A 20,571-nucleotide genomic window follows, 5' to 3' on the forward strand; every position below is an offset into this window, starting at 1 on the left:
GACAGTTGTGGGACCCCATGTTCCGCAGTGGATACCTGCAAACACACACCTCGTGGTGAATGACAGTATGACACCTTCCCCCTTTACTTCCAGGAAAATAACCATCACCTGTTACCAACCAAACATCCAGCAGGAAAAGGGGAAATTAAGTGGAACGACTAGATGGATTGGGGTTCACATGAGTCTCCATTGTTTATTAAAATGTTTTTATTTAAGAATATTAACTAAAGTCAGATACATTAGCAGGATTACAAACACCACTCCGAACTTTCAAATTTAAGACATTACACACCTTAGTTTAGTGACAATTTAAATAAAGCAATAGTTAACGACTAAAGCTGTGTCTGACACCAGTTCTTAGATTTTAGATTCAAAATTTCCATCTTCACAAACCGCAAATGAGAAAATGCTTCAACAAATAATTATCTGGAAACAGATGGCTCTTTAAGACAACACAGAAGCATAACTCATCTCAAAGGTTAAAACTGAATAGCTATACTGGAAGACAGAGCAATTTATAGCTGCCTCGGGACCCCTAGAAAAAGGAAATTCTTAAAATACACCTCCAAGTGCATCTAGATAATTTAATAAAGTAAACAGGTGCACTGATTTCTAGAGCTACCTTCAGGCAGACAGACAGAGCAAGTTTCTAAATCTTGCACCAGTGAGCAGTTAAGTAATTAAAAAGAGAATGAGCGTGCACCGATCGATATAACTGGCTTCAGACACAGTGAAAATTCTATTAAGACATACTGTAGAAAATCCCTAAGTGATTCAGTATGTGAATGTGCATGCATATCAGCTCAAGAACACCCTTTAAAAAGGAGAACCAGTAATTAGTAGTCAGAACCTACTTGTAGCAGTAAATAAATAACAGGTGAGAAAAGCTCACTTCATGACAACTTTAAAATAACAAACACTTGAACAATTAAATCTGGTAAGCAGTAACTCACCCATATATGGAATAAATTTCTCTCACTCTCCACCTCACAAATGGCCAGTGAACGAACATGAAAAACATTCAGAGCTCAGTAACACTTGATGGATTTACACACTTTTGCTTGTTCCAGTCTCTGAGCGTCAAATGTGCCTGTTACTTACCAACAGGCTATATTTTTACAAGTCTGGATGACATTTGAATGTGACGTGTGATTCACATAGAGATGATCAACATGTGACCATTCTAACAGTGCTCGACAGTATGTACAGGAAAGGCACTCGACCCAACAAACCCCCAAAAATCAAAATGTACAAAATTTTAGTACAATTTTCGAATAGTGATTTACGCAACTTGAGTGAAAGCAGCCTATCGGTAGCTGGCAGTGGTGAATTCTCTGAGGCTGATATACAGAGGCAATGTTAACAGCCACAGCATGATAAGCATGTCCTGAGTCCAAGTCCAAAACAATCAAAGTGTGCCACAACAGAAGAAAACTGGAGCAGACTAAGGAGCATCTAAATTCCACTATCATTCTCACTTAATACAACTGCACGGCCACGATAGTTGGGTAGATCAATAGACTCGTCAGATGATTCTCATCATAAACTCGGTCTAAGGCTAAACATTGTCACGCTTAAAACAGTATTCAGGATTACCAAATCATCAAATCCACTGCTAAACATGGGGAATTGAATAGCAATAACAAGCTTGTCTAGTTGCTAGATACTGCCCTAACCCCCTCCAAAGCAATGCCACAAGGTATTAAGTCATGCAACACAACTGAAATCGCACAGTTTTTCAGATGAGAAAGCTTGTTGCATAATGTGACTTCCACAGAGAAGAACAAATAGCAAATACAGATAGCCAAGACCACACCAATGTACTGTCTTTCATTAACACCTGTGCCTGCAATTATTAACTTGACAGAACTTTTGAAGGGCTATTAGTCACTCCATTCTATCAATTGTGGCTGAATGGCAAATACTGTCAACTTACCCTGCGTGGCTCTTATTGTGCCCCATGGCGCCCCGAGCTCCAAGCCAAAGAAGTGACATCACCAGGTGCAGGATGGGAATTCAAAGAGGTAGCCCGCCATGCCTCAGATAGTAATAATAATAAAATCATAATGATCATTATTTGTACTAGTATATTAGTATTATTGTAGGCAGTTAATTAATACAAAAATCAATTAATAAGATGTCTTTCTATCTTTTGCCCAGCATCTCTCTTCAAGGCATCTTCTTTGCGTACACCATTTTGCTTCATTATTTTGTCGATATACTCTTTCTGAAAGTTAAGTGGTCTACTTTGTTTCTATCAGTAAGACGATTTCCAATAAAAAATTATTCTTTGGCTGCTAATTATCTAACATCCTCAACAGATCCCAATATCAGTTTAATGATTTTCTTCCTATGCTATCACTGTTTCATTTGTTCTCATTTCAGCACTTCCTTTGACATTATGGGTTTTTCAGTCTTGATATGCTGGTGCTGTTCCATAAATAATCTTTCCAGAACTTTGTCTTCTTTTGAGATCAGCAAGTAAAACCCATAGTTCAGATCCACAGAATAGGACTGGTGTAGCCTGTAGCCTACTCTCTCTTTTTGTTCTGTTAGAAACGTGCTTGTCCCACCAAAAGGAATTCATGAAGTTAGAATAGTATGAAGTAGTGTGTCAACGTAGGGTGTGTGCGTTTAATAATTTTATCATAAATAAGCATTCAGTGCAACAAGGTTTTGATGTAACTGTTCTAAACATTTTATTATTCTGATCATAAAAGTAGTATGAGTGATGTGGCACTTGACAGTCCAGTTTCTGCTCCCCCACACGGTTGGTGTAAACTGTATTGTAATTTGATATGAACAACATTGATTTTATGAACAACATTGAAGTCATTGTTTCAGGTAGTAGCTGTGTTATTTTACTTCATTACACTACCATTATATGCATATGTAGATAATGAAGCTAGAAAATATGATTGAAAACAATAGCATAGGGAGAAGGCTGAAATGAAAGATCATAATCAATTTTCAAAGGCGTTGTCATTAATCAGTCTTACAATTTTTTGCTGCCTCCCATTGAAGTATACCATAGTGAAATCTTCACTCAGAATTTTGAACTCAAAAGAGAACACTTAACAGTAACTACTATTTAGTTATAAAGTAGTGTGATGGTTGGGGTTTATCTGTGTGATACATTTTATATAATATGGGAGGACTGTGACTGCTTAAAAGTACTTATTACAGTTTGTTATTTTTGCCACAGGGCCAAGATTATCCATGCAGCATGAATGTAAAAGAAGAGTTGGAGGAGGGTGTGAATAAAGAGGTAATTTTAGAATTTATATGACTACATGGAAGTAATCTTGTTTAGCTGTGGTGAAAATAATGAGATGGTAATCAATTGTGTGTGTATTCACTTTAGCAGTCCTGTTTTTACTTTAGGGTAAAGATAACAAGGGTTACAGTATTACAGTATGCTCCAGGTTGGAAACGAGGAAACCGGTAAAATAGAATATTTTGTTACACTGTACCCATATGGATTTAAACATTATATTTGAGCAGGTGAAGTAGTTTAGCTTGTGAGTTTGTAGAATTGCTTCTTTACATTATAAGTGCAAATAAAAATTAAATGAGATAGCATTGATGGAGTTATATGAAAATTGGTACCAAGTCCCAAGACTCAAGCTATGATTTCCTGTTTTAATGAGTAGTTCCCTTAATGGTTCCGTGTATGTGAACTCCAGCATTGGATGTTTTTATTCGCCATGTGATACTGCTGTGACAGTTACAGAATCATTGAAGGAATATCCCCACAAAGTAGTGCAGAAATAGTAGGTGATCCTAACCTACTGAGTAGAGACTAAGATGTCTGAGCATACATTGCAAGTGGTATGGACAGGCAGTCTTGTGAAGTACTTTAGAACAGTTTTCTGAAAGCTGTCGTAAGCTGCTAGTTTAACACCCACACAAAATTGAAATAGTTGATATACTGCAACCATAAACAGGCTTGTCCTTACAGATAGTATTAGTACAGAAAGGGGCTAGTGATCATGATGCCAGCACAGCGACAGTGGTAAATGAAACTTCCTGGCAGATTAAAACTGTGTGCCGGACTGAGACTTGAACTCGGGACCTTTGCCTTTCACGGGCAAGTACTCTACCATCTGAGCTACCCAAGCACGACTCACGCCCCGTCCTCGCAGCTTTACTTCTGCAAGGTTCGCAGGAGAACTTCTGTGAAGCGTGGAAGGTAGGAGACAAAGTACTGGCAGAAGTAAAGCTGTGAGGACGGGGCGTGAGTGGTGCTTGGGTAGTTCAGATGGTAGAGTACTTGCCCGCGAAAGGCAAAGGTCCTGAGTTCGAGTCTCGGTCCGGCACACAGTTTTAATCTGCCAGGAAGTTTTATATCAGCGCACACTCTGCTGCAGAGTGAAAATCTCTTTCTGGATGGTAAATGAAGTTAATGAATCCTTTAAGAGGGCTAGGTGAATAGATTTGCTAGAAAGAGCAGGTAAGTAGTTGTTAACATCCCATTTAAACAATGAGAATGTCATTTACTTCCAATATGATCTACATAGAGGAAGATGGACAAACACTAAATGGACTGTAAATCACACGCTGAATAAGTATGTGGTGAGTAACTGGATTACAGACAGGAAAGACCCACTGTGGTTTAATGTCAGAATTGGGAAAACACTGAGGAAGCAGACTGTTGTACTCTCAGTTCAAAAAAGTATGCTCAGTGGTGACAGCCAAGTGCTAATGGAAATTCTTCTGTCCGTAAAAAGATCTATGCGTGAAGCGTACAACTACTACCATCATACATGAGCAACAGATTTTACAGAGAACATGAGACATTTCTGGTCAAAGACTTTTATCCAGGCAGTCATTGACCAGTCTGGTGTGGCTTTGGAGGAAAGCAGAAGGTGGTCACTAACCCCTCTCTGTATTTAGTTATCAAGTTTGTGCAGGAGGATCATACCAACATATTGTTGTTTCACTGTCACACAGACTCCTGTATTAGGAACATAGTAATAGGATCCCTGGAGTAGAGAAGCAACTGGAAGAGTTGAAAACATAATAGTTGCCATGTCCAAACAGAATCACAAATAATTTGTCCAGAGAGTACTCTACAGCATTTTCCTCATACTTAGCTTGCATTTATTTGAAATCTCTCGCCTAGTGCAAAGACTCGGGCAGCTGGGAAAAAGTTCAGGTGGCTTCTGTATATAAGAATGGTAAAAGAATGTACCTGCAAAATTACAGAACAATATCGTAATGATTATTTGCTCCAGAGTTCCTGAACATATCCTCAGTTCAAATATAATTAATTTCTTTAAGACAGAAAAGTTTTTATCCACAAATCAGCATTGATTTTGTGCAATACTCATCTTGGTCTTCTATCAAATTACATACTGTGAACCATGGATGATGGGCAACAGGCTAGATTCCACATTCCTATATTTCCAGAAAGCATTTGAACAGTGCACCACTGCATACTGTAAATAGAGGTATGAGCACATGGAATAGGTTCCCCGATATATGAATGGTGCAAAGACCTCTCAAGTAACAGAGGCCAGTACTTTGATCTCAACAGCAACTGTTTTTTCAGAGACAAGAGTATCATCAATAGTGCCACAGAGAATGGTGTCATATCTATATATGAAATGATCCGATGAGTAGCATTCTGTGCCTGTTTGCTAATGGCATTGTGTGTGGGGAAGGATCATCACTAAGTGACTACGAGGATACAAATTGACTTGGACAAACTTTTTACGTGGTGTGATGAATGGCAGATGCAGAAATATTCAAGTAACTGCAGATGAGTAGGAAAAACAATCCTATAATGTTGTATACAACATCAGTACTCTACAGATTGACAGTCTGGTCAATAAAATGTTTAGGTATAACATTGCAGGGGCCGGCCGGAATGGCCGAGCAGTTCTAGGCGCTACAGTCTGGAGCCGTGCAACTGCTACAGTTGCAGGTTCGAATACTGTCTTGGGCATGGATGTGTGTGATGTCCTTGGGTTAGTTAGGTTTAAGTAGTTCTAAGTTCTAGGGGACTGATGACCTCAGAAGTTAAGTCCCATAGTGCTCAGAGCCATTTCAACCATAACATTGCGAAGTGATATAAAGTGGAACAAGCACGTAAGGATGGTAGTAGGATGGGGAATAATCAACTTTTTTTGTATTTTGAAAACTGTGGTTCATTTGTAAGGGACACTACGTATAGAACACCATAGAAGTGCCTAGTAGTAGTAATTGTTGTTGCTGTGGTAATAGATGCCATCCACGATGCACTGCTTGGTGACTTGCACAGTTTTAATGCAAACGTACATGCACAGCAGCCAGAAAGAAGATAATCAAGCTGCAGATTCCATGTGAAATGCGTTCTCAAGCTTTATAAGTTTGGTAAGCCCGTTTGTAAGGCTAATAAGTTGTTAACTGGCGTATGTGACAGGGCGAAGGATCAGTCATCTGCTTGTGTCATGAAGAGAATACATGACAGAAAGGTAAACATAAATATAAACTAGAGGTAAAGCTGTCATCAGCCTCGAGGTTTTAAACACCGGAGTTCTCTACTACACACAGTCCTACTGACTACCATGTGCTGTTACCCTCTTTCCACATCTGAACTGATTTACCCAACTAGTTACAAAGTACCTGCTGTTCAATGATAAAGGACCTTTGTATTTGCAGTGTCACAATTACCCATTTAGCCACCAAGTACTAGAAAAAGGCAGAAGCATTTTGCAGTAAAATCCAGAGCTATAATCCTTATAATTCCATATGGAATGCACTCCAAAAGTAGATGATGAACACACTAGAGGTCACATGACCAGAAAGTGTAGTTAGCAGATTCAGTTACACAAAAAAACGGTGCTGAACTGACACCTTTCTGCCATCCGAATTGTTCATTTATGGAACAGTGGTTTGCACATGTATAGAATCAGGCAAAGGTCATTCCAGCTTGTAAGAAAAGTCACAGGAAATACGTGCAAAACTACAGACATACCTAGTTGGTGCAAAAATCTTCTTGAATGATTTTGTGATCCTGTATGACGGCTCTTGAAAAAAAAAATCAATTCATCTGCAAGAATGGAAATGGATCCCATTATTACTGATCATGTGAAACTGTTTAGTCTGCTTCTCCACAGTGCTGCCACAATGTAGTCAGCCTGTAAAATGAGACCATAGTTCTGAAGCAGTATCTGTGGGAAAGCTAGCAAAGTTGATGTGCCTTTCAATGACTTACTACTTCTGCTATGCAGTTAGTCATTACTTTATGCCTTAAATTACGTGAAAACAGTAAGATACATTAGAACTGAATGGTACAAATGGATAGGTGTGATGTACCTGCCATTACCACATTGTGTATTTTAAGTATAGTTATATATGTTGTCAATATAAGAATATTATTGAGTCTGAGAATCTTACTTTCACTACTGTGTGGGGGTTACCACCAATAGCATGCGCTTTCATTTATTGCACAAATTTCATCCATATTCATTCTTGCCCTTTGTCTCCCTTCCACTTTTCTGACGCTACCATCCCAGAGGTGTGTCATCTGTCTCTTCAGTGTACATTCCATGGCTTGCTAAATATTTCAAGGGTTTCTGCTCAATGTTTCAGCCAGCTTTGGTCCAAACGTATTTTGAACATAACAGCTTTCTTGGAGGGCATTACATTCAGGAACTACAAATACATCAAGAATTTACTGTTAACATGTTGATGGTAGTATGGTCTTTACTTTGTATGCAGTCTGACTAGCGTGCATTCATCAGAGGACCTCAAACAACTGCCTAGCCCAAAAAAGGCTTGCTTTGTGTAGTGCACCACTGACCCATCAAGTATTTCTACAATTCTCCACTTCATAATGCATTTCCTGCAGTCTGCAGTTTGGGCAGTTAGAGAATCGATGAAGCCTTCGGTTGAGACCCTCCACTCACGCCAAACCAAAGGACTTGAATCACTTCTGGGAATGCTGATACAAACTGTGTGCGCTGCATGCACTCATGTGTGACACAAGGGTTCTTCGCCATTTCTGCTACCTCTCAATATAAACTGAAGGTGGCCTCAGAACCCAAACGATGGGTATCATTGACACCAACATCAGCCACAACTTGTAGACAGCCACACCCTGTGTGTTTCGTAGCCACAGGCAGGACATTTTCCACATCTCAGATGAGGCTCCATGGCAGGCATATTCAGTACGCATAGGATTCATTTCCAGTCTGGATGCCATTTCCCTAAGGAGCTCCATAATGCGTTTGATGTTGGAGGTCCTGATAAACTAGAAATCTTCTCTCCACTTGGGCCTGTCTGGACCCTGATGAATGAACACCTGCCAGTCCACTCACAGCGTCAATGGGTGAGGCAGCCTGCACATCACTCCCTGCCTTAAACAGCGCTGTTACGACCCATCCCTCACCATTTGGTGAGGACAACTCAGCCACATTGGGTACACCACAAGGTGTCTTGACAACAGAGCCAGTGGGCAAAATAGGTGACACCTTAGGCATCCTATGTGATGAGCCAGATTCTCGGCCCCCACTACTACAATAGGCAGCAGCCTGAATGCTGCTGAATATGGCAAAACGCATCTTCAGCTGTTGGTGAACTGAGGCCAGCTCCTCCATCTGCACACAGTGTGCACACATTATATCCATTCCAGTACTACTATTCAAGAATTAACAGTAAAACACACAGAGAAAGCTATATATGTAGCTTCCTATTGTTCTGATGTTTCTCCAGTGGAGGCTAATGCATTATTGCACTGTGTAGCTTTTCATTCAAAAGAATTAAGATCTGTGCAACAGACCATGAATACACTTTAAAATTTGTAAAATATGGGATTGCACCTCTCTACTACAAAAGCATGGAAGCAATGTAATCATAAAACGAGAGTGAGAGTGAGAGTGAGAGTGAGAGTGAGAGAGAGAGAGAGAGAGAGAGAGAGAGAGAGAGCTACATATGAAGGGCTTATTTCAATAGTGGTACAAGTCCATTACTTCCACTTATCTGCCTATAATGCTTCTGAAATTAATGATCCAAACAAAGAGAAAGAAAGGTTCGTGTCTAGCAAGAAGCCATATGCTTGAATATATTTGTGGTATCTCAACTGGAGATTTTGCAGCACTCATTTAACTTTAGGACTCTGTATCTCAAGATGAACAAAAATGGACATGTACCACTATTGAAATAAGCCCTTCATATGTAACTTGATTCTGAAACAACCCTGATTAAATCAGGGTATTGTTAGCAGTCAAATAATGTACGGGCTTCACCTTTGTTTCAAGTAACGGTAACCTAATGCATACATGCTAATTGATTTTGAGTGCTATGGGTGTTATTTCAGGCAGAATTTGGCTGCTCAATGATGCTACATTCAAGGAGCAGGGATTGTTGACTAAAGGAGGTCATGAAAGTTGGCCCGAGGTAAACATGTCAAATATGCATGTGTTGTCTGTTCTTTTGGACATGTCCAAGGGGACAGACAGCATTTTGATCCTGCAGCCACACTGACTCAAGGACAAAGGAGGTAGAGACATTAGTTGTCTGTGGGCATTAATTTACATCAATGGGGATGGTTGAAAATTTGTGCTGGACCAGGAATTGAACCCAAGTCTCATGTGGACTGGGCACTTGCGGTGATGACTATGCCATCTGGACACAGTGGTCATCACATCTGCATGGTCTACTCTAGCATGCTTCCTGTCATACCCAAATTCTGAACTTACTCACCACTGATGCAGTGCTCATGCTCATGATCCTCCTACCACATGGTGTCTCACTGGTTCCTGTAAGAGGTAGTGTGGTGTGCATCTACACTGAAAGGATCATTGGCTGACATCACCTTAATTATATATGTGGTGTCCATTCTTTCGGATATGTCGATGTATCGTCACATCCTGTTCGAACAATCTGAACATGTTTTCCTTACTGCAATCATTTGTCCAGCGTTGTGGACATGAATGTGTAATATAAGCATTCCCTGTTTGTGATCATTTCTTGGTAAAAACAATTGTCACATTATGGTATAATTTTGCTTGCTGGGATCAACCCACAACAATGGGGACAAACATTCAGCCAATGTGATATTCCTCCTCTCACTGTGCCATTATGGTCAACACTCACTCATTGTGCAGCTTCATCAATGCATCTGAAAGGGGCAACAGTGCATACTGGGAGCATTAAGTGATTGACTACCGATACCTTGTATTTTCTACTGGTTTGAATAAAATATGCTTACCTTTCAGTAGGTAATTATGCATCCCCTACTGTGCTATGCTGGTGTCACATACTGCAGTTTGAGCCCCTGAGACAAGCAGTTGCTGGCCATTCAAAACAAACAAAAGACAACTCTGTAATAGACTGCACGAATCTATGCATTACAGTTCTGTAAATGTGAGATTACATCTCTGAAACTTACTCATTGTTGCTACATAGGGACCCTACCATTTTCCAGAGAATATGTAGTGGAGGTCACAAAACTAATGAAAGGTCTGATCTGAGTTTTAAACTCTGCTCAAAATTAGGTGATAGTAGTCCATCCACAGCTTGACTCTACAAAGATGTTCTCTTGCCTCACTTACAAATGTTCATTGCCTCTTCAGCCAACAGCCAAAAAGTGAGCCTAGGATGTCCTCTGAGCCCAACCAACTGATTTTGTTGTTGCACACGAGCCTCAGTTCACAGCTGGCCAATAGAACTTACACCATATCTCATATGAGACAGCGGCAGATACAGAAAAACCTCAAGGAGGGCTCACTAAAGATACCTTGAGCTACCTTTACTTTTACTGTAATAAAACCTAATCAAGTCATATGGAAAGCGTAAGAAAGTTTTATTTAAACTGGTTATACACATATACATGATATAAAAAAGTTATAGTTGTGGTTCTGTACTTTAAATGATGAATTCTATGCACCTACTCTTCCTGACGAATTGGTTAATTATGTTGTCAGCATGACAAGCAATGTCAGGGTGAGTGTCCAACAGAGCTAAGCCATTAAGTTGATCCTCCTCCACTGTTGACCTCAGCCATGTCTTTGTACACCGCAGTGTTGAAAAACTTCTTTCTACTGCAGCAATAGATGCAGGTAGACAAATATTTTGTACAGCGTGTGCAAAGTAGGATACTCGCATCTAGGACACAGAGACAATGCTTGCTGAAGAGAATCACAATCATTAAGAGCATTTATGCTCGTTGCGTGTATTGAAGAGACTGTCCCATTAGTCTCTTTTTAACCACAAAGTGTAAGTCGTCTTCAAAATACAGTAGTTCGGGTAAGCACTGATATAGTTTGTGCGCAAGATCATTAGCATCATATTCCAGTAATTGTGATAGAAAAAGGATGTTGAATTTAAAATGATAAATATCTTCTTCAACAAAATGCTCTCTCATGCCAGTCGTAATATGGTCCAGTGTTGGAATAAAAAGTTACTTTCTAATATGTCATAGCATCATCATGATCGCATTATGATGAACGTCGAATCTAATTTTGCTTTTGCCATTGCCCAACGCCCAAGATATGGTCTTGTAAGATTTTGCTGAGTGGATATGGTATGCGCATGTCACTTAGTGTAAATAGATTGATAAGAAACTCCCCTTTTCTCCCCCTTCTCTACCCCCACCCTCTCTCCCGCCCACCCTGTCTCCCTGCCCCCCGCCCCGTCTCCCTGCCCCCCGCCCCGTCTCCCTGCCCCCCGCCCTGTCTCCCTGCCCCCCCCGCCCCGTCTCCCTGCCCCCCCGCCCCGTCTCCCTGCCCCCCCCCGCCCCGTCTCCCTGCCCCCCCGCCCCGTCTCCCTGCCCCCCCGCCCCGTCTCCCTGCCCCCCCGCCCCGTCTCCCTGCCCCCCCCGCCCCGTCTCCCTGCCCCCCCCGCCCCGTCTCCCTGCCCCCCCCGCCCCGTCTCCCTGCCCCCCCCGCCCCGTCTCCCTGCCCCCCCCGCCCCGTCTCCCTGCCCCCCCCGCCCCGTCTCCCTGCCCCCCCGCCCCGTCTCCCTGCCCCCCCCGCCCCGTCTCCCTGCCCCCCCCCGCGCCCCGTCTCCCTGCCCCCCCGCGCCCCGTCTCCCTGCCCCCCCCCCCGCGCCCCGTCTCCCTGCCCCCCCCCCCCGCGCCCCGTCTCCCTGCCCCCCCCCGCGCCCCGTCTCCCTGCCCCCCCCCGCCCCGTCTCCCTGCCCCCCCCGCGCCCCGTCTCCCTGCCCCCCCCCCCCCCGCGCCCCGTCTCCCTGCCCCCCCGCGCCCCGTCTCCCTGCCCCCCCGGCCCCGTCTCCCTGCCCCCCCGGCCCCGTCTCCCTGCCCCCCCCGCCCCGTCTCCCTGCCCCCCCCCCGCCCCGTCTCCCTGCCCCCCCCCCGCCCCGTCTCCCTGCCCCCCCCGCCCCGTCTCCCTGCCCCCCCGCCCCGTCTCCCTGCCCCCCCGCCCCGTCTCCCTGCCCCCCCCCGCGCCCCGTCTCCCTGCCCCCCCGCCCCCGTCTCCCTGCCCCCCCGCCCCCGTCTCCCTGCCCCCCCCGCCCCGTCTCCCTGCCCCCCCCGGCCCGACTCCCTGCCCCCCCGGCCCGACTCCCTGCCCCCCCGGCCCGACTCCCTGCCCCCCCGGCCCGACTCCCTGCCCCCCCGCCCCGTCTCCCTGCCCCCCGCCCCGTCTCCCTGCCCCCCGCCCCGTCTCCCTGCCCCCCGCCCCGTCTCCCTGCCCCCCCGCCCCGTCTCCCTGCCCCCCCGCCCCGTCTCCCTGCCCCCCGCCCCGTCTCCCTGCCCCCCGCCCCGTCTCCCTGCCCCCCGCCCACTCTCCCTGCCCCCCCCCCGCCCACTGTCCCTGCCCCCCCCCGCCCACTGTCCCTGCCCCCCCCCCGCCCACTGTCCCTGCCCCCCCGCCCACTCTCCCTGCCCCCCCCGCCCACTCTCCCTGCCCCCCCCGCCCACTCTCCCTGCCCCCCCGCCCCGTCTCCCTGCCCCCCCGCCCCGTCTCCCTGCCCCCCCCCGCCCGTCTCCCTGCCGCCCCCCCCGCCCCGACTCCCTGCCCCCCCCCCCCCCCCGCCCCGACTCCCTGCCCCCCCGCCCCGACTCTCCCTGCCCCCCCGCCCCGACTCTCCCTGCCGCCCCCCGCCCACTCTCCCTGCCGCCCCCCCGCCCACTCTCCCTGCCGCCCCCCCGCCCACTCTCCCTGCCGCCCCCCCCCGCCCACTCTCCCTGCCCCCCCCCCCGCGCACTCTCCCTGCCGCCCCCCCGCCCACTCTCCCTGCCCCGCCCCCCGCCCCGTCTTCACTACCCCCCACCCTGTCCCCTCCCCACGCCCCGTCTCCCACTACCCCCTCGCCCCGTCTCCCTCTACCCCTCCCCGCCCCGTCTCCCATTACCCCCCCATGCCCCGTCTCCTACTACCCCCCCACTACCCGCCCCCACTTCCCCTGCCCCCACTACCCCCTGCCCCCACTACCCCCTCCCCACTACCCCTGCCCCCCACGCCCAGTCTCCCATCCCCTGTCTCCCCGCCCCCTCCACACCCTGTCTCCCCGCCCCCTCCACACCCTGTCTCCCTGCCCCCACTCCCTGTCTCCCCGCCCCCACGCCCTGTCTCCCGTTCCGCCCTCCCCACCACCACCGCCCGGTCTCGTCCCCCTCTCTCCCCCCGTATGACAGTGCCATGTAGGAACAAGAGACAGATGCCCTGATACGTCACTTTCTTGGTTTTTCAGTTTTTTGAAGACCCATTAAAGGCTGGCGACCCTAGTGTTTGCGTAAAGCAAGACCCCGAACTGAAACACCATGCTGCTGGATCTGAGCATAATGTAAGTTTTCACACAAACACTGTATTGTGCAGGAAGTGTAGTAAGAAACTCTTGTTAGATGTGTTATTTGTAGGGTATTACCAATAGTATTTTAACAGCACTTGTAACAAGCATATCTTTATGAACCATACTGTTGCATTAATTTTTTATTATGATTCTATGTAATGAATGCCTTAAGTACATATTTGGTGTAAACGGAGCAAGGAAGACTTCCTCTTGGAAGTAATTGTTAATCTTGTTACACCTCTGTGTCAGTGCTGTAACATATGTGGAACTATGACATGTGATGGGTGTATATTCTAGAGTTCCCAGTCACTATTCACTGTAGTATTTACATCATTACGGAAATCGTGCTGTGGAATTCCTTATGATTTTCCTCCAGTACACATGACAAATTTGCATTGTTCCCTAAAGAGCAGGCACTGAAAATACATGGTGATATGCCAAGAAGCTGTGTAAATAACATTAAATTTAGGTAATTTTGATGATAATGTGGAATGCTACATTCATTTGATTAGTGACCAAAAATTCCTCTTGTTTATGGGTTTACTGTTGGAAGATTATTAGCATCTATATATTATCTGAGTTTAATTTTGAAATGTTGCCACACATGTATATCAAATATGTATATGGGAGTACAACCATCCGATAGAGTAGGCCATAGTGCCTCCGAAATCAGAGTGGATTATGTGACAGGAATAGAAAGTGAAAGTATGCCAAATAAGTACTGCACAATGGCTGATAGCAAAATCAGGGGCAATAGAACTGATTTGAATGCATTCTGACACACTCTCTTCCCAATTGATAAGAATCTCTTCAAAGTTGGATGATACTAATGAGAAAAGAATATTGAGAGCTGTCATATACACACAGAAGATAGCAAGCAGTTATAATTCACAGATTGTGTTCTTCTTTCAGTCTGTTGAAGATCCATTGGGAATATCTTTGTCCACTGATTTTATTAAGGAGGATCCTGAATTAAATATAACTGAGAATACTGTAAGTATTTACATCTCTGATGTATTTGCATGTATTCAAGTCTTTTGTTAAGTGTGTAGAGTAAAAGATGCATTGCAGTGGAATTGTCACAGATTGTCAGTTTTCTGGAATTTGTTGCTGTTCGTAATTTTAGAGTATTCTTGTACTCCTGCACTTGACTTTCATATCACCTCTTACATTCTGACTGTTTTAAATAGTAGTGGAAGGGGACTAGTGGCTGGTATAATCCTGTTCTCAGTAGCCCTTGTTGTTATCAACTACATTGTGTAATGGTTGTTTGTGATGGTCGCGAAATTCACATTTAGATGAAGTGTAAGTTCTAATAGTGTAGATAATTTGAGAAATATTCCTACTTTCAACAACTTCTGATAAATAGAATTCAAAAGAACACTGGCTGTTCTTATCTTTTGTGTGAATCATAGATATTCTTGAGTTTGCCCTAAAAATTTTTTGGGATTTGAAAAACAGAGATGAAATTTGTGGGTTCTAGATCAGCCCCGATATGTTGGCCACAACCTGTACATATTGTGGCAGCTTCTGTGGTACCTGTTGTATTACTTATAAAATTTTCATTAATAGAAAAACTCTTATAGCTTTTAGTGAATGATTGTACATAGCTGAATCCATGTATGGCCTCACCATGCGAGTCCTGGCAGATCTGAAGAAGAAAGATTATTTTTTTAAATATGCTTTATGACCTTGCTAAGGGAAGGAGAAGCTCACATTGATAAACATGTCACAAGAATGAAATTAGACAAATATTGTGGAACATTCAACACACATTTGCGAAGGTTAGGTACTGGCTCACTCTTGATCTGATTGTTCATAAACAAACTTTCTAAAGTTTTAAAGGATTTTTCAGGCTCTAAAATCTTAGCTTCTTCAGACACTGGAATGTGTGGTGATTATACAAGCATACAGGTCTAGGATCCAAACTATCATGCTAGGGACAGCTCAGAGAGTATATAAAGTAGCTGATTCACAGCTAACAGGCCAAGACTTAAATGTCACAGGGACTCATGTTATGCCATTTTAAACAAATGAAAGGGATGCATTGGCATCACAAGTAGACAGGACAGTAAGTGAAACAGTAGTAGTGTTGTTCCACAAGAAGGGTTTTACAGAATTGAGAATGCTGCACATAGTAGTCAGGGATCTGCATATGAGGAGTTTGGTTAAAACAGTGATCTGTAGGGTGTCCTAGGGCATAGCTGTAGTTGTCAAAGTGGCTGGATTGTAGTTGGTGACCACTTACCATGAAAATACAAAAGGCCATACTGGCCTTCATATGCAGCTCAAGAGATCACAGGTCAAACAAGATGTCTCCATGGCACCAGGGCCAGAGGTTCAGGGATAGTGTCCACTGCATGGAGTGCTGCTCCCATAGCAAGTGTGAAGAACAGTGTGTTGCTGATTGTGTGGTCTGGAATACCATGCCATGTGGTTGGCACTGAAATCACTGATGTTGTACCCCACTTGTTACTTTGAAAATTCCCCCTGCAGGTTTGGGGGTTAGAAAAGGCCCGCGGTATTCCTGCCTATTGTAAGAGGCGACTAAAAGGAGTCTCATCTGTTTCGGCCTTTAATATGATGGTCCCCTAAGGGGTTTGACCACTTCCTTTCCAAATTTTTCCGTTACTGCATACCATTTGGGGAAGGACGCCTTACGTGGTGCGTCTTCAATCCATTTTGCCCTAAGATCTGGCACACCCGATATTGTGATGGAGTTGGATTTCAATTGAGCTTCCGGCCACATCCGCTGGAGTGTTCCGGATAGCATACATTCCCTCCATTGTGCACTTCCATCTTTGCCCTCGTGATGTACATGGATATTTTGACACCCGACATCCAGCACGGTAGCCAGTCCGTTGTGGTGGGGTCGTCATGTACCCTCTTGGTGGTAGCCCCCTGACTACACAGGGATCGCACTGCTGATGCCTGAGCTGCTACCTCCCCACGTATGCCGAGGAGTTGATGCCTATCCCTCTGGGGCATCGGGACTCCCGGCAAAGGCCGTCCTGCCAGGTGGTCTCTGTTGTGGCTGGGTGGCGCCCATGGAGAGAGCCCCTGGTTGGAGTGGGTGGCATCAGGGCGGATGACCCACAATGAAGCGTGGTACATCATCTCTCGCTGGTGGGCCTCCACCAGCAGTCTCTAAGCGATCGAGGTCTAACCTTAACAGCAAGGAATACGAACCAAGATCATTTCCCTCCCTGGCCACTCCATGGGAGGAACGTATGGCTAAAGAAGGCAGTGGAGAATATTCAGCCCGGTACCTCGTGTGTTCGCGAGTTGATGGGGAATCGTTTATGTCAACCAAGCCCCAGATTTTTGTGGAGCATTTAGAGGACAAGTTCGGGGAGGTGGAGGGCTTGTCCAAAATGCGCTCTGGTTCAGTACTCATCAAAACAGCATCCTCTGCCCAGTAATGGAGGTTGTTCAATCGTGACAAGTTGGGGGATGTTTCTGTTAGCATCACGCCGCATAAGAGTCTCAACATGGTCCAGGGTATTATATTCCACAGGGATCTTCTTCTGCAGTCCGATGATGAACTACGTGCCAACCTAGAACGACGAGGTGTTCACTTCGTCCGGTGCATCCATCGGGGTCCGAGGGATAATCAGGTAGCCACCGGTGCCTTCATCTTGGCCTTCGAAGGTGATGTTTTACCCGAAGAGGTCAAGGTGATGGTTTACCGTTGTGATGTGTTAGCCATATATCCCTCCTCCGATGCGGTGTTTTAAATGCTGGAAGTTCGGGCACATGTCATCTCGCTGTACTTCCGGCATCACATGTCAAGGTTGTGGACGTCCTTCGCATCCCAATACTCCATGTGCTCCGCCTCCCATCTGTGTTAACTGCGGAGAACACCATTCCCACTGCTCACCAGACTGTAGGATCTTCCAGAAGGAAAGGAAGATAATGGAATATAGACCCTGGACCGCCTGACCTACACCGAGGCAAGGCGGAAATATGAGCGGCTACATCCTGTGCCCTCCCCCTGTGGGTCCGGGGTAAGAATAGGCCCGAGGTATTCCTGCCTGTCATAAGAGACGACTAAAAGGAGTTTCAACCGTTTCGGACTTCCATGTAATGGTCCCCCTTGGGGTTTGACCTCCATTTTTCCAAATGCTACAGAAGTACGAGACTTTTGGGGAAGGACACCTTACGTGGTGTATCACTGGTCCTCCGTGCACTAAGACCTTGGCACTCAGCAGTGTAACGGCGTTGTAACCATACCCACAATTCAACAAATTGGGCCTAAACGCCTGATGGGTTGTAAAAGTTACGCCCATAGTGCATCCCCATCTGCACCTACGATCATGATGGACTTTCCATGGCACCTGAAATCCAGCACGGTAGCCAGCCCGTTGTGGTGGGGTCGTCATGTACCCTCTAGGTTGTAGCCCCCTGACAACACAGGGATCGTACTGCCAATACCTGAGCTGCACCCTCCCCACGTCGGCCAAGGAGTAGATGCCTGTCTCCTTGGGGCATCAGGACTCCCAGCAATGGTCAACCTGCCAGGTGGCCCTTGCTGAAGCTGGGTGGCGCCCGTGGGGAGAGCCCCTGGTCGGAGTGGGCGGTATTGGGGCGGCGCAGATGAAACGTCAACATGTATCAGGTCGCTCTGCGGCCGAGTCTTTCAAAAAGAAAAGTACTGTCTCTGGTTCTGGTTCTCCTGCCCTTTCCCCCTTGGCCATCGAGGACATCTTCGGGGAAATCGAGGCTCTCAGCAAAATGCGTTCGGGGTCCATTCTTATAAAGACCACCTCCGCCACACAGTCGGCGGCACTCCAGGCGTGTGACCGACTAGGGGACATCCCAGTGTCCATTGTCCCGCATCTGGCACTGAATAGGACGCAGGGGGTTATTTTTCATCGGGACCTCCTGCTGCAATCTGATGAGGAGCTCAGGGCCAACCTGGAGCGCCGAGGCATGCATTTCGTCCGGCAGGTCCAGCGCGGCCCCAAAGACCGTCGCATCGACACCGGGGCCTTTATCCTTGCCTTCGAGGGGGGACGTTCTCCCGGATAAGGTAAAGGTGATGTGCTACCGGTGCGACGTGCGACCTTACGTCCCGCCTCCTATGCGCTGTTTTCGGTGTTTGCGCTTTGGGCACATGTCGTCACGGTGTGAGGCTGAGCCCCTTTGTGGCGATTGTGGACATCCTCTTCGTGAGGAACATACATGCACCCCACCACCTCGGTGCGTTAATTGTCCTGGCATCCACTCGCCTAGATCCTTAGACTGCCCCGCGTATCAGAAGGAGAAGATGATTCAAGAACTCAAAACTTTGGATCGTCTCTCTTATTCTGAGGCCAGGAAGAAGTATGACCGCCTCCATCCCGCGACGTTGACCACTTCGTTTGCCTCAGTCATGTCCACTCCTTCCACAGTATCCTCATCCATATCCTGTCCCCCCTCCACCTCCTCCCCCCATCCAGGGTCTATGCCTCCGCCTTCCAAATCCCTCCCTTCCAAATCCTCCTCCCCCACCGCCTGAGAAGCGATCCTCTTCTCAGGCGTCCATCAGCGAAACGTTCCGGACCCCGGCTTCCGAGGTCCGGCGTTCCAAAACGGACCCCTCGCGTGAGGACCTTCTTCGGGTCCAGCCCACCATCCCTGTGCCTCCTTGGACTTCCAAGATGGCCTCCAAGAAGAAGTCTCTATCCCCCTCTCCACCCTGGCACATTTCGTCAGACGCTCCATCCGAGAGTCGCTGCTCCCGGCTGTCCTCGGTTTCGCCGGGATGCTCTGCTGCCAGGCGCTCTGCTGGCCTCTCGTCGGCAACTGATGCTGCCCCTCCTTCGCAACCCGGGACAGCGGCCGCAGCTGGCGACGACTCGATGGAACAGGATCCGCCTCCCACCGGTTGTAGCGTTGTTCCCTCGAAACCTGGCCCTCCGCAGCCGTTGAGGTGACCAGCTCTTCCCCCGTCTCGTTCCCCCTTTTTTTTTTTTTACTAGCGATGGCCTTGTTACATTGGAACATAAGAGGTATTTGATCTAATCGGGAGGAATTACAACTGCTCCTCCGCCTGCACTGTCCGCTTGTCCTTGGTCTCGAGGAAACCAAGTTGCGCCCAACTGACCGTATTGCCTTTACCCACTATACCTCGGAGCGGTATGACCTCACCCCTGTGGACGGTATCCCAGCTCATGGTGGGGTCATGTTGCTCGTTTGGGATGATGTCTATCACCATCCCATCCCATTGACCACCCCACTCCAAACAATAGCTGTCCGTATTAACTCTTTCTGCTTTTACTTTTTCAGTTTGTACCATCTACACTCCATCGTCATCCGCAGTTAGTCAGGCTGACATGATGCACCTGATTGTTCAGCTTCTTCCACCGTTTTTATTTTTTGGCGACTTCACTGCCCATCATCCCCTTTGGGGCTCTCCTGCATCCTGTCAACGAGGCTCCCTCTTGGCGGATGTCTTCAACCATCTCAGTCTCGTCTGCCTCAATACTGGCGCCCCGACTTTCCCCTCGGACTCTACTCATACCTACTCCCACTTGGACCTTTCGATCTGTTGTACCACTCTTGCCCGTCGGTTCGAGTGGTACGTCCTTTCTGACACCTAACCGAGCAACCACTTCCCCTGTGTCGTTCGTCTCCTGCACCACACCCTATCCCCACGTCCTTCGAGCTGGAACATACCGAAAGCTGACTGGGGACTTTACTCCTCCCTGGCGACCTTTCCGGACCACGATTTTCTCAGTTGTGACAGTCAGGTCGAATACCTCACGGCTGTTATCATCAATGCTGCCGAACGTTCCATTCCTCGTACTACCTCTTCTTCACGTCCCGTTTCCGTCCCCTGGTGGAATG

At 46.9% G+C, this 20,571-nt stretch overlaps 1 protein-coding gene across 11 annotated transcripts in view; it reads left to right on the forward strand.

Annotated features, from left to right (window-relative positions):
• The window catches only part of LOC126427348 (zinc finger protein 665-like), a 120,415-nt gene that overhangs the window by 14,480 nt on the left and 85,364 nt on the right, over window positions 1-20,571 (forward strand). For 10 of the 11 annotated variants that reach the window (XM_050089674.1, XM_050089681.1, XM_050089682.1 and 7 more), the window contains 3 exons: window positions 3,206-3,268; window positions 13,642-13,734; window positions 14,653-14,733. In XM_050089674.1, coding sequence (XP_049945631.1) covers window positions 3,206-3,268; window positions 13,642-13,734; window positions 14,653-14,733 — 237 coding nt within the window. Of the gene's footprint in view, window positions 1-3,205; window positions 3,269-13,641; window positions 13,735-14,652; window positions 14,734-20,571 lie in introns of those variants that run through there. The other variant, XM_050089680.1, reaches the window with a different exon arrangement.

Source organism: Schistocerca serialis, chromosome 11 (assembly GCF_023864345.2).
Source record: "Schistocerca serialis cubense isolate TAMUIC-IGC-003099 chromosome 11, iqSchSeri2.2, whole genome shotgun sequence".
NCBI classification, from domain to species: domain Eukaryota; kingdom Metazoa; phylum Arthropoda; class Insecta; order Orthoptera; family Acrididae; genus Schistocerca; species Schistocerca serialis.